General features: G+C 48.9%; 2 protein-coding genes across 2 annotated transcripts; one reads left to right on the top strand and one right to left on the bottom strand.

Annotated features, from left to right (window-relative positions):
- Window positions 1-586: 586 nt before the first annotated feature.
- On the top strand, window positions 587-10,462 carry RhiXN_05528 (Vegetative incompatibility protein HET-E-1; the record flags this gene model as incomplete). Its single annotated transcript, XM_043325344.1, has 23 exons — window positions 587-670; window positions 734-943; window positions 1,005-1,135; window positions 1,186-1,324; window positions 1,379-1,426; window positions 1,468-3,012; window positions 3,071-5,132; window positions 5,189-5,391; window positions 6,166-6,214; window positions 6,250-6,362; window positions 6,416-6,625; window positions 6,688-6,828; window positions 6,892-7,038; window positions 7,094-7,144; window positions 7,190-7,222; window positions 7,271-7,321; window positions 7,370-7,477; window positions 7,535-7,560; window positions 7,638-8,031; window positions 8,818-8,932; window positions 8,987-10,021; window positions 10,096-10,302; window positions 10,362-10,462. 23 exons carry the CDS (start codon window positions 587-589, stop codon window positions 10,460-10,462), a joined length of 7,203 nt encoding a protein of 2,400 aa, XP_043180776.1.
- A 3,765-nt stretch (window positions 10,463-14,227) lies between these two features.
- On the bottom strand, window positions 14,228-14,666 carry RhiXN_05527 (uncharacterized protein; the record flags this gene model as incomplete). Its single annotated transcript, XM_043325343.1, has 2 exons — window positions 14,228-14,600; window positions 14,659-14,666. The coding sequence occupies 2 exons, from the start codon at window positions 14,664-14,666 to the stop codon at window positions 14,228-14,230; spliced, it is 381 nt and encodes a 126-aa protein (XP_043180775.1).
- Window positions 14,667-14,740: the final 74 nt, after the last annotated feature.

Raw genomic sequence — 14,740 nt, 5'->3', positions numbered from 1 at the left:
ACTTTCATCGATGGGTATTTCCCAAGTTGTTTGTCTCTGATCATTGAAAAATTACAAGTTCTGGGCTTCGACCCTCAAACAAGCTACAAGCAATAGATGTTGGTGGGGTAACTTTAGCCATTGACTTCGCTTCCGTAAAGGATTAATTATCCTCATCGACATCTTGGCATACAATCAACAGGCGGAGCTAAGGATGGCAATTTTCGGGTGTCCGGATACTTGCTGCACCCGTTAGTACGGAACGTATGCCAGATTCCTATCCGGTCTTCTGCTTCATATTCTGATCAAAGACTGTATGAGAGGATAAGTATAAGTGGGTACGAATGGCATTCAGAAAGATGTATGCGCTTTAGCTGTGCCTTTGGTATGGATACCAACCAACCTGAGCTCTCGAATCTCTATCTCAAGGTCATCATAGCGTTGTCCGGAATGCAAAGGATATGCACAGAGCATCTTGTCTCTCGGGCGCCAACCACTTCCAGTCCACGTGACAGTCGGATAGGGTATGGGCGAGTCGGATGCATTCAACCTCCTTAAAGTCTAGACCCCCATACCCATAGCTCCTGCTGAGCGACCACATAGCAGAATGCCGTTTATCATAACACTGCAAGAGGCGCTTAAGCGCGCGAAACACAAAGTGAAGAAAGGCCTTGGTATCGAGTCTACAACTGTAAGTCACCCTGATTCCATCCCCTGCCCGCTTCCAAGCTCTGCTAATCCGCCTAAATTTCAGACTAATAAAACTGCTCACGAACATCAGGGCTCTCGCCGTTGTAGTACTGAGTCTGAGCCTTCGCATCCATCTGACAGTCCGCCGAAGGCGACCACAAGTACCTTGATCGCAATCGGTTCACTTCTCGCCGTTCTCGAGTCCAGTACCGACGCTCTTGGTCCGCTAAAGTCTGCGATCGGCCAGCTTAAGCTCTGTGTAGACACATATAGGGTACGCTTTATTTGATCTCACAGTTTCCACTCACACCAATACTATTGAATTCTCGGAACAGACCTCCTGCAAGGATCGCAAAGAGCATGAAGATCTGGCAGTCAAGCTAGATGGTATCATCGGCGATCTTATCATACATGCGAAGCTACCCATGGATCCTGTGGCGACTGATAGCGTCAAGCGTATACAGAGGTGTGTTAGCACCATCTGGTCAATGATAACCTTTCTCAGCGACACTGCAGCGATCTCATGAAAGAAGCAGAGAAGGTGGCCGAAATGCAGGCAAGATCGAGCGGTAGACGACTGATCGATGCGCTGGATGGCTATGACGGGATAGTCGAGTGCTATCGTCGCATCGACGGCCACCTGCAAAGATTGACGGTGGGTCTCCGTGCAACCATCGTCGATATTGCGACCCATTGACAAAACTAATAGCTAAATGCAAGCCTCAGCACTTTCCAAGCTGTCAGCGAGCAAACAATGGTGCGTAACACTATCAGACGAGACACGTGGGCTAACACTAGGCAAAGAGGTCACGCCTAACTGGAATATGTCCCACCAGCGCTGCGTACTATGGCTCAGCTGAGTCCGGCAACCTACAGAGAAGACCATGCACCCCAGGGACCCGTGAGGCACAGATCAAGCTGCTGCTCGAGTGGGCGAATGCACCAGACGCTGGCAGGACGTGCTGGATGAACGGAATGGCCGGCACAGGCAAGACAACCATCGCATATAGCGTGTGCGCCGAGCTAGAGAAGGCCAGTCGACTTGGGGCAAGCTTCTTCTGCTCGCGGACGATGCTGGAGTGCAGTCAGGTCAAGAACATCATCCCTTCGATTGCATACCAGCTTGCCCAATTTTCACTGCCGTTTCGAAACGCGCTAGTTGGCATCCTAGGGTTGAAGACGGACGTGCACACGCGAGGGCTGGCCGAGCAGTACCAGAGCTTGATCATCGAGCCCCTAGCGGGAGTGCATGGCTCACTGCCGGATGACTTTATTGTGGTAATTGATGCGCTAGACGAGTGTGATAACGAGGACAGCGTTGGCCGGATACTGGATCTGCTTATGACGACGCCCCCTACCCTGCCAATCCGGTTTCTTATATCCAGTCGACCGGAGAACGAGATCACGCTAAAAATCACAGGACGACATGATGGAGAGGATGAAGCTCGGTTGGTCCTGCACAACCTACAAGAAGAGACTGTCAAGGATGATATCGAACTATACATGCGTGATGAACTCAAGGATATTCGACTAACAAAGACACAGTGGACCGACATTCTAGAGCGCTGCGGTACCCTGTTTATATATGCGTCAACCGCCTGTCGCTTCATTAAACAAGAGCACAAAGTAGATGCGGCCAGCGAGGCAGTGAGCACCATCATCGACTCACCTTACATGCCAATAGCAGGCGAGAACCCCATCGATGTGCTATACCTCACGATCCTGAAGACTGTATTCGAGAAATCAGGTATGAGCAAACAGAGCGTGGTCAAAATGAAGAACATACTCGAGACAGTAATATGCGCCGTTGAACCAATGGCCCTGGAAGCAATCGCAGATCTTCTTGCGCTAAATAGCGTCAAACAGGTGTATCGACTTCTCCATCCCTTGCGGTCGGTACTGCATGTTCCGAGAGATACCGGAGTAGTCAATACATTGCACGCATCGTTTCCTGACTTTATGCTCTCCTCGGCTCGATCACTTGACTTCTGCTGCGACCGAGCAGGACGACACACGACACTAGCTCAAGCGTGCCTAGGACTGATTGATACGGCAGAGCCGAAGATGAACATATGCAGGCTGCCCTCGTCTCACCACTTGGACGAAGAAGTAGAAGACCTGAGAGCGCGGGTGGCATGGGCGATCTCACCCGGACTTGCATACGCATGCCGATACTGGTCGACTCACCTGGATCGCAGTGCATACAAGCCAATACTGCTGGACGCGGTTCGCAACTTCTTCTTTGCAAGGCTGCTGCTGTGGATGGAGGTCGCAAATCTGACTGGCTCGATGCGATACGGTGTGGGCACAGGCACAGTTGAGTATGCAGAGAGATGGTGCGTGGTAAGTCAAAGCCTACAGCAATAATGGCCCGTAATGAATCACACTGATCGACGTACAGAAACATGGCGCGCCAGAGGCCGTAACACAGATAGCCCACGACGCATGGCAGTTTGTATCGGTGTATGCCAACCACCCTGTATGCCAAAGCACGCCTCACATATACGTTTCGATGCTTCCATTCTGGCCTCGCTCAAGACCCATATCCCTCGCATACATGCCAAGGACATCCGATCTGGCTCAGCTGACAGGGACGGCAATCGGCCGACGACAGCTAGCGCTTATGGCCACCTGGAAAGTGTCGAATGGAGAAGTGTTTTCGATCAGTCTGTCAGGTGACGGAAGTCGGCTGGTGGTGCCTACCGATACCGGGATCGACATACTGGATACGACGACAGGCGAGAGTGTACACAGCCTCACTGACGAGCGTGCACAGAGTGTCTCGCTGGTCGCGATGTCTCCCGACGGCAATCAGGTCGCCTTTGCTAAATATGAGGATATCCTATACCTGTGGGACATTGGAAACGGGGGAGCCATTACAGCGCTGCTTCCAGATGACGTTTGGGATGTGACTTGCATTGCATTCTCCGTCGATGGGTCTCGCGTCGCATGCGGCAGGAACAACGGAGACGTGTACATCTGCTCATTACGGCATACAGCAGGCAGTCTTGGCCCACTCAAGGGCCATACTGACTGGGTCCGCTCGGTTGCATTCTCTCCCGACGGCTTGCATCTTGCATCTGGATCAGATGACAAGACTATCCGAGTGTGGAACATGCAAACAGGCGAACAAGTCGGTCAACCGTTCGAGGGACATACCGATTGGGTGCGCTCGGTGTGCTTCACTACCGATGGGTCCCGCCTTGCCTCGGGGTCTGACGATAAGACTGTTCGAGTGTGGGACATAAAAACAGGGAAGACCGCGTCGGAGCCACTTACAGGGCATTCTGGCTATGTGTACTCGGTTGCCTTCTCACCCAACGGTAAACTCCTTGCCTCTGCATCACTGTATAAAACCATACGAATATACAGTGCCGAAACTGGTCGGGTCGCGCTCGGCCCACTCGAAGGACACACAGATACAGTCAACTGCGTAACGTTCTCCCGCGACGGCACTCGCCTGTTCTCATGCTCTCGCGACAGAACTGTACGCATATGGAACGTGCAAGATGTCGACACCCATCCTACCCCCACGGCTACTCCCACCTCCACCTCTCCTATCTACTGCATTCGGTACTCCCACAGCGGGAAGCGAGTCGTGTCTGGCTCACGGGATGGGACGGTTCAGGTCTGGGACACCGAGACGGGTGAGCTGGTGCTCGGGTCCCTGCGCGGCCACAAAGGGGAGATTGCATGCGTCGACTACTCACCGAACGATCAGTACATTGCGTCTGCTTCATATGACAGCACACTGCGTATCTGGAACGCACACACCGGCAAGGACATCCATGGATCAATGCGCGGCCATACCGACAACGTGAATGGTGTACGATTCTTGCCAGGCGGCTTGGCGATCGTCTCAGGGTCGGATGACGGCACTGTCCGAATGTGGGACGTCAGCACTGGACAACAACTCGCGCGGCTTCTCGAAGCACGCAACCGGATCCTCTCGGTTGGGGTCTCTTCCGACGGGCAACACGTAGTCTGCGGCTCGATGGATGGCACGATACAAGTGGTAGACCGACATGGCGCCAAGACACAGGACGAGCCAATCAGCGGCCATACCGACTGGGTTCGCTCGGTGGAGTTCTCTGATGGGATACGTTTCGTGTCAGGATCAGATGACAGATCGGTGCAAATATGGGATGGGCAGACAGGGAAGCCGCTAGTTGTTTGTGGCGAGCGCTACAGGGCCCATCGCGACTGGGTGCGCTCCGTATCGACCTCCCCGGACGGTCTCTATGTAGCATCTGGCTCTGACGATCACACTGTGCGTGTGTGGGATGGGCAGACCGGCAAGCTGATACTCGGTCCTCTGAGAGGACACACTCGTTGGGTCCGGTGTGTTCAGTTCTCGCCCGACGGTTCGCATGTCGCATCGTGTTCGGATGACGGCATAATCCGGTTCTGGGATGTGTCGGGCTGCAGGACAGAGTCACTGGAGCATGGGTCGACGAGTGCAGGTATGGGGCTTTTTGGCTTGGATCGCATTGGTCGGTGGCTGATGGAGCTGTGGCAGAAATGGGGGTGGCGATCTCTGATAGGAGTGGTGAGAAAGGGTCCAGGAGATGGTTGGTAGACGGGGACGGATGGGTGGTGGAGTCGCCGAGACGCAGAGTGGCATGGGTGCCATCTGAGCTACGTGCTTGCCTTCTTAGTCCCTCAGAAGATTTCCGGATTGCTGCCGCAGGGTATCTCAAACTGGAGTGGCGCGGAGCTAAGGTGGGAGAGACATGGGCGGGGTGTTATGTGCCATAGGACAATGCATTGATCGATGATTGTATTCTACAAATAACCGCATGTGATTTTGCGACTCCTCAATTAATATCTTCCTATGATGCCTTTATCTCGTTGGACCATATGTGAGAAGCATACAATAAGAGTGAGCCGAGAGGCTGGTCCAACACAACTAGGGGAGCAAAATGACGGACCTTGTTAATCACGTAGTTATTTGGCAGGAGACGTATTTCTTCCGTACGACTAGACAGTACGACGGACCAACGTACCGAGTCCCATGAGACAGCACCGAGAGACGTGGTAGGAGCGTGGTGAGTAAAAGAAGGACGAGAACGACAGGGAATAGATAGCCTCAAACACGACTCGAACAGTAAACAAGGCTTGTATGTGCACCGAGCGATGCTGGAGTTAATTTGAAGAACCCCCGTCAGTGTCTGTCGCGACCAGTGAGGACTCGAATGGACGCGTGTGCCTGGATGTTGTTCGCGTATTGGCACAATCACATGACGTCATAGCGCGTCGGACGCGTGACGTAACGTGGGATGTTGTCCGTCTGATTGGATACGCGCCACTTTGAATTAGTTTGTCTCGACACCACGTCCACAACTCATCACAAAACGGCTATAGGTTATAGCCATCAGTGCATTTCTCACCACATGACCCTTGTTTGCGATATGATGCGCTTGTCGTTCTTTTTTTTTTTCTTGGTCACCCCAATGCAGCTCCTTAGTCGTTTGACATATCTTGACTTCACTTCAGACTGCGCGTTGGGACAGATGCGACGGTCGTGCGACACAAGTGCAGATGGGTAAGCCACAACAGTGTCTGATGTAGTGCGGTGAGATGACTCATGGGCTGAGCAGCGCAATGGGGGCGGGGCGGTAATCACGAAAAGGGCGACCGAATGGCTTGTCCAGTCCGGAGACAGGGCGAAGCACCGACGCGCTCTTGCCACAGTTAGATATCGAGTCGGACCTAACCACCGAAGGAGTAACCACCCGCACAACAGGCTGCGGTCAAAACGCTCTCCACGTCATCATACCCGGATGTTGGCTTGGGTCTCAGACTTCGGCGTTGCCCACCGTGTCCCTTTCCATCCCATGCCCTGACCTGGTCGCACTCGGCACGACAAGCCAAAGGCAACGAGCAAGAGATATCGGTTGTGACTGCGATGGGCGAGGAGCTCGGCATCCAACGAATGGGGAACGAGGAGGAAGGCGTAGATTAGGAGAACAAAAGCAACGGGGCCGTTTGAGAGGAGACTGAGGGTGCGACAGGCAGGGGCGAGGAGGTCAAGTGCGCAGAGCAGGAGATGAGGCGATTGCAGGCGGAGAGGAAGCGCCAGCAGGAAGGGCAGACGGCCGAACCGAAGGCGGAGAGGACCGGCAAAAGGGAGAGGAGGAGGACAAGAGAAAAGGAAAGGTATAGGCGCAGGTGCACGGGCGGAACCGACAAGCAACAGAGGCACGAGAGAGGGCGGAGTAGCAAGAGCCAGAAGATGAAGCCCAGGCGGATATCAACGACAACGCCGCCATACACGTCCCGACCCTGCGCGCAGTGCACACATCCCTGGTCTGCGTCGAATCGCTTCCAGGGATACAGGAAAGGCATACGACATGGACGGAACGTGCGGTAGGTCTCAGTATATATCATCCATGAGGTGGCCTGACGATTTTCACCCCGGTAGGCACTCAAGGACATGACAAGAGCCGTGGAAGAGAGCTCTGAGCTGAAGTTGGTTGCTGGCAGGCCAGGACGCAAACTACGCACATGAGTCGGACAGGTCGACAACTCGCGGTCGGAACTCGGCAGACTGGTGTGTATATTCATCGCACACCTCAAGCTGTGGCTGATTTTACAACAGGCCAATGCCATTCACGACATCCTCTCGCTAAGCCTGTCGTACCCTACCCGCGTATGCCCTGCTTTTCCGTCCTCCTTCTAGAAGCACCTACTACCTCAGGCTGAGACAGGTGCTAGCCAAGCTACTGACGGCTTACTCGCTGGGACGTCTGGTGTGGCCGGTGGTGGCGAGGCGCCACGCGAGGTTCTGAGAGATCTATTGGACGAGGTGAGCGGGATTGAATAAGAGGGTACGATGACTAATGCATCTATGTCAGGTTTGTAGGCCGAACAGGTGGACGGGGAGCAGGCGTGCACATAACTCGCAAGGCAGGTCCAATGTTCAGTATCTGACATGTTTGCTTACCCGACACGGATGTTTAGCCCAGAACGAGCGACAACGAGTGGCGCAAGATGATCGGCCGCGAGCTGGAAGGCAAGAGCGACCCAGACGACAAGCCGCCGACGCTGGAGACCACATCTCAGTACACTGACCGAATGGTCGGCCAGCTCGCACTCTACGCGGCCATCCTTCAGACGTTGCCGATGCCGGCTCAGATTGAGCCTGACTCGGTGCCTGCTCAGTTCAGACCGGCCAAGCTATGGACGTGGCTTGCTCGTGTGCTGAACTCGGGCAAGCTGCTGAGGTCATGTTCTGCGCCGCAGTGCGTGTCTGTTGTGCTGGAGGCGGCAGGGGAGGGACTGTACGAGGCGTATGGGACGCAGTCCAGTTTGAGGTCGCAAGGACCTGACGTCGAAGGCAAGGCTGGAGGCGGTGTCGAGGTTTATGGGACGAGCCGAGTGATTTGCCAGGGTCTCGTATTCTGAAACAAGAGTTGTGCTCTATCTACATGAAGAGGGGGCTTATGTATCTGACAGGGGTCGTGTTTGTATCTACGAGCTTTACGACCCGTCGTACCTTCGGGTGGGGCTGGTCGGCGGTGTATTTTCTTGGTTCGCGGACGGAGTGAACCCCTATTGGCTCGACACTTGTGACTAAGCCATTCCCACCCCCATATTATTGTCAGTCAATCACTGCGTGGAGCCGCAGATTTTGATGGTGTGAAAACAACGGCAAAACAATCAGTTTTCGGACGATACCGTCGTTTTCCGGTTGTTTTGTATGACTAATCATTTCGCATACATTTTACACTTAGCGAAACATCAGAGAACAAGTGTGAAACAACAATAAAATGATTATATGATGAGATGACTAGTGATTAAGCCACGAGAAAATGCCCTAAGTCGACGCACCACGATAATTTGATAGTTTTCTATCACACAAGACACGGCTTCAATAATCTAACGGCACTAAGTGCAGATGGTATGCATGTGCTCGTTCTTGTTAAAGATCTGAATACATAACGAGGCTAAATCTAGCCCGCGAATAACAAAATTTACCGGGAGTGCAAGTGTACGCCTTGTAGGAAGAAGCCTAAGGGCTACAGTTTACTCAAATACTCGGCCTGGCATCAACACCAAACTATTGAGAAGGCCTTACAAGCTTGTATCGCTTATCAAGCTAAGTTTCGGGCCAATGTCGATGCGGCCCCGCCCTTGAACGTCTAGGACGAGGGGATTCAGAAAGGCAAGCCTCAAACCCAGCCGCTTCTCCCCGCTCCAAAAGGACCAGAAATATGCGAAGGGGGAGATCTTTTAATGGATGAGGACGAATTCGTACAAGGTCTGTCTTTATTCATTATCCTTAACTTCATGACAGTGGTTAACGCCTTAATAGAGCCGTTTTCTCACAACAATGTACCCAAACCAGAGCTCGAGATACCACTCGACCCTGTCAATGATCCTCCACCGGCACCCGAGCCCCTGCACAACTCACAACAAAGGCTTCGTACCCCAAGTCCACCTCTCCCTTCGCCGTCACTGGAAGTGGAATATGACTCGGACAAATCGGAGTCCTCATATGAGTTCTCACACACCTTGAATGACCCGCCCGCACTCCGCTTTGCCTATCTTAATGCTCTTGCCGATCACGTTGTACGCAAGCATCCCGTTCGCGACGCCGAAATAAATCTCAAGAATACTCTAATAGCTCTCCGGCTCATTCCTGGTGGCATTCCTGATCATATCAAACCTTTAACCACCCTCAAGTCGGTTCGCCGACATCTTGGACTCAACACTTCTGGATTATTACAGCAGGTTCCTATATGCGACAAATGCTATATGCGATACTCTATGGAGGATGTTCTGGCAGCAGACCTCCTAGCTACTTGTACTAGAGAACGCCCTAGCTGCTCTGGGAGCTACATGAAGATCAAAACTAGAAATGGAAAACCAAAGAAAATACCCGCTAAAGTATTACTTTACATGAAGATTATTCCATCACTTCGGCACATGCTGCTTCGACCAACATTTGTGCGGCTTCTCAAGAAAGGCTCAGAAGCTAGTGTACGGGAGCGCCCTCCCAATACCTACTACGACATTTCCGATGGGTCTGTTTGGAAGTCAGCTCGCGTAGGTCTCAGGCGGGTTTTTCGACATGATGGGACAGTGGCTGATGAACCAATAACTCCGGGAAGCAATATGCGCGTCTCAAGCTTGGGCTACGGACTCTTTGCAGCCTTGAATATCAACTGGTTCCGCGTATCAAAAAAACGCAGCTCCGGTGCTATTTATCTTGCAATCTTGAACTTACCCCGATACGCCCAATATCACGTTCATAATGTAATCTTGGCTTGTGTGATTACTGGCCCAAAAGAACCTCACCTTGAAGACTTGAATTTTGTCCTTGAACCCATAGTTGAGTCCTTTAAGCGTTTGTATGCCGGTAAAACCCCTCTTTTTATTCTTTGGTCTTACAATTTTTTCCACTTAACCATGCGTTTCTAGGAGTTGCAGTTCACGTCTATCAAGAGAACCTTCCGCAGGCAGTGGAACGGCTCTACTCGTATCCAACATTACTGGGAGCAGACATACCTGCACGTTCCAAATTTAACAAGATTCCAGCACACTCACATAGCAAAGGGCCTGGATGCAACTGTAATAAGAATACTGCGGATCTCAACAACCCACAAGCAAAGGCATATGACCCATTGGGTGAGTATGTTGACTTAAACATTGGAAAAGCTTATATCTATAACTACTTGTAAAAACAGAATTTGTCTATGCTGATGAGTACAATATTTTACAACTCTCAAAAGAGTCTACCAGCAGCCCCAGGGCAAGGGCTTGCATTGCCAAGGATTATGGCATTTGATGGTCTGCCTTCAATGAACTCCTGGGCTGGATGCCTTATGGCTTGGCTCCCCTCAATCCAATGCATTGTCTATATCTTGGTAAGTTTAATTGGCTTGACCAGGCCAGTGCTAACTTCAAATATTTTAGGGATTGTCAACCAGTTGTGGTGCAATGTTATAGAGGACGGGTACTTACTGAATACCCAACAGGAAGAATTATTTGAATCCTTTCTTGGTGCTCTAGTTTGGCCTAGCCAAATTGGTTGTTCACCTGTAAGTTGTCTCACTGGTCAAGCTAATAATATGCTTAACAATTCAATATATAAGTTGCCAACATTGTCATCCCTTGATCATTGCAAGGCAGGTGAATGGTGCTGCTTGATTTCCGTACTACCAGTTGCTCTCTGGATAAGCTGGTGGAATTGCTTTGATCAAATTGCAGACACAGCCCCTGCTGTGCCTCCTCAGGCTAGCAAAAAGCCAATGTTCATGCAAGATCCAAAGTCAATTTGGGATTGTATTGTTTATTTAACAGCATCTATTCACATCCTGGATTGCATATATGCCAGATATCAAGCAAGCCAAACAGTATATGCAGCACTACTGCAAAGGGCTCCTTCAATTACGTGTCTGGCTCCAGCCAAACCACCACTTTGCAATGCATCTCTGATAATACTTCAAGGTGTTTGGTCCTTGCTATTCATGGTGGCTATTTCCTTATGAATGCTTTAATGGGGTTCTAGAACAAGTTGAGCTTAATTACCACCCAGACAACATTGATACAAGCTTGGCCTGGTGGTGGATACGCACACACCAGCTGCATAACTATGTCTGTATCTTTGAATTTAACTCACTGACATTCATGCACACTAATATGCTCTAATTCCTCTTAGCTTGAATGCCTCCCAGACAATACTTCACCTGAAGAAAGAGCTGTTCTAGAACAACTCTCTCAAAATGTTGAGGATTGTGGAACTTTGCTCACTATGGCCAAGTTGTTGCATGGCAAGCGCCCTATAATCAAACCCTCAACTGTTCCTTCAAACTTTATTGATCTCTGCTCACTTGACAAAACTGGCAATATTTATCTGGCTGTACTGGGATTTGCTCAAGCTAAGTGGCCTCATCAAGACTTAGTGAGTGACCTTGCTTTTGAACAGGCAGGAGAAGCCTTCCAATCACACAAGTCAGTTTGACAACTTCATTTTGTCTATCAAAATACTATATGTTACAGCTGTGAGTCCTTGCACTGCTCACAATCCAATCAATACACTTTAATTTTGACTGCAGCTGGGCGCTTGTTATGGAATGACTAATTTAGACATATGCGCCCCTAATTGCCAATAGTGAATAGTGCAAACTGTAGTAATCATACTTGCTCTATCCAAATATGGGCATAGGCATTACTATATTTGGAAACTGACAGTGCTACAAGACCTTTTATACTTTATTTCCTCATTGCGCTTGCATATAGACACATCTAATCATGCGGAATGATTATACTATTATTTTTATGATTTATAGCATTTTTTGTATTATACATTCATATGTAGGAACGGTACTTACAGACCATAGAACAAGTGCAAGTAAGCATGCAAGCGCCAAAGGTTGGCAGGGCGCGCCAATGCCAATATCTTGGCGGGAAATAGGCATATTACTATGCGGGCAAATACCAATAGGTTGGAGGCTCCAGCATCTCAGTTCCCAAAAAGGAATTGTCTGATTCTCAGCCAAATTGATGTAGATACTAACCATTTAAGTTTCTAGCTTTTTCTATGAGATCCTACCTTGCCTCAAGGTTATTTTTAGCATTCACACTAATGTAATTTAGTCATGTATGCTCTAGAACATTCTGTAAATAGCCTTGAGTCTATCCCACTAGGACTTATTGGGACTAATTGGTCTTGATGTATCAAATAGCTCAGACTGTACCTCTCATGTAACTTCCTCTTTTGTATATCATGTATATAGTTATTTGTTCTCCCTCTGGGGTATATAAAGCCCTTGAGGGAGACCCTTTGAATACATCTTCTTTTCATCCCATTCTTACCCCTTGTGTGAACTTGAAGATCTATTAGATCTTCTTTACTTAGTTTAGAGTGTCTTATTTTGCTTTCTTAGCCTCTTAAGCTCACTGAACTTAACCTGTAAGGCATCTTGGCGCATATAGCCTCTAGCAAGGTCCCAACAGATACTGGGTAGCTAGGAAAGGCTCTAGGGCAACCCTGAACCTCTTGAGTAAGTCAGTTGGGAGAGTTTAAGGCCTTGAAAGCGGCATATACACTTTAATTTAGTGCAATCTCAGTCAAATAAATTACTAACAAATCCAGATAAATTGTAGTAGGTAACTAAGACTCAATACTAACTTTCATACTATAGGTATAATCATAACCAACCACCTGCATCTGCAGTAATTGCTTGATTACTTGTTAAGTGTAGGGATCACCCTGATTACTAACCTAATTTACCCTCATATAGCTAGTCTATTGCCTTTTATATCCATATATAATTGATCTATTAATCACTTATTATATTTTTGTACTTAATTACATAGTCCCTAAAACCCTACTCTATAACAGCACTGGCCTGTCAAAATACAGTGGCACTTCCAAGTTGAAGTTCCAGGGGAAGTACCCAAGACATGCACATTGGTCTCACAGTTGAATATGGACAACATCCCACTTCTGCCATGGTCTCTATAGTAAGTCACCTTGTGATGAACTTTGATTAATTACAGAATTTTTTTTAGTGCCAACAATCTAGGCTACTATGTGGCTATGTCCTAGATGTCCTTAAGGGGTGTCAAGGCAGCAGGCGCTTGTGGCTGTATGGAACTAAGTGAAAACTGCGTAAGGCAGTGAAGGTACTACCTACAACAACAAGCTACCTAACTACAATGACCACACGCTATAAGGCAGCAGCAAACTATGTATGTACAGTGAGACCAACGCTTAAGGCGTATGACTAAGTGCTTGCTGGGCTGTAAGGCCCTTGTACAATGGGTGATGCAACAAGAGGTAATCAACCTGGGTGTTACCATGGTTGGTTGGCCTCCTTATATATTACAAGAGGGAGCTATTTACAAATACAACATATGCAAAACTATAACCAATAAGAACCCCTGCTCTGCAGTTGGTCTTACTCATGCATACGTGTCACTGACGTGTCATGATGACGTCATAGGTGGAGGTGGCTACATATGCTGATTAAGCGCAGATGGGGACATGGCTTGGCGCTTAGTGTATGATATAAGCGCCAAGGTCACGTGATTGAAAATGTTGTCTGTTTGTCTTTGTTTAAATTCGAGAAAATCAGAATAAAATCCCTGGTATCAAGTGTGTCTACAACAGGCTAACAACAATTCATCCTACCCAATTGAAGTGGTCTCTCCCAACCAATTGGTCTTGCCTGTGGTAACTGGACAATTTGAGATGCGTGGATCTGCTGAGCACCTTCAAATCATTGTTGCCTATGATTGTGTAAGTAGTTTCTCACCAATTATTTAGGCTCTTACATATTGATAATTGCTTTGCCTAAAGACTGGAAGCAAACTATTTGACATCACAGAGATGGATTGGGAGGAGGGAGGAGGTGATTACAAAGCTGTTTAGACCCACTTGGTATGTGACATTGACCATGTCTTTTGCTTTATCAATCTTGGCTCATATTGCACATCAACAGTGATCAGAATAATATACATAATAGACTCAAATTTTATGAACATATTTACAGTAAGAAAATGAGAGAAACTTGAAACTCTTCAAGGCAAGTATGTTTAAGGCCATTTAAGACAGACATGACTCACTACCACCAGCTTTGGTTCCATATGCCCAAGATTTCATCCAATTTGTGTACTTCTGCTTAGCCTCAAGCCATACACCTTGTGTTTGTTGGACTGCTTGTAAGTCTGGATTTGCCTTGAATTTTAGCTTCTTTGGCTTGTGCGTTGCTTGCTCCTTGCCTTCAGCTTTGCCCCATTTGGGTCTGCTCCTATAGACATAACCTTCAGTAATCCACTGTGGATTGGCTGCCAGAATCTCTGGTTTTATCATCCATGTACAAAGGCCTCCTGCAATCTTAGCCTTGGGAGGCAGGTCTGATTGGAAAGAACCATGCTGCCATATGACCTTCTTCAAAGCCTTTGTTGGATCAGGAACCCTGTCAATTGCATCACAACAGTCAATCATCTGTTAATTTCTGCACTAGGTAAGCAAACCATTGCATTCCTGTTTGACATAGGTCACTTACTTCCTGACTCAAGAAATCATATGCATGCAATATGAATGTTGTAATGGTTT

Source organism: Rhizoctonia solani, chromosome 6 (genome assembly GCF_016906535.1).
Source record: "Rhizoctonia solani chromosome 6, complete sequence".
Classification (NCBI taxonomy): Eukaryota; Fungi; Basidiomycota; class Agaricomycetes; order Cantharellales; family Ceratobasidiaceae; genus Rhizoctonia; species Rhizoctonia solani.
This window is presented reverse-complemented; position numbering and strand designations above follow the sequence as displayed.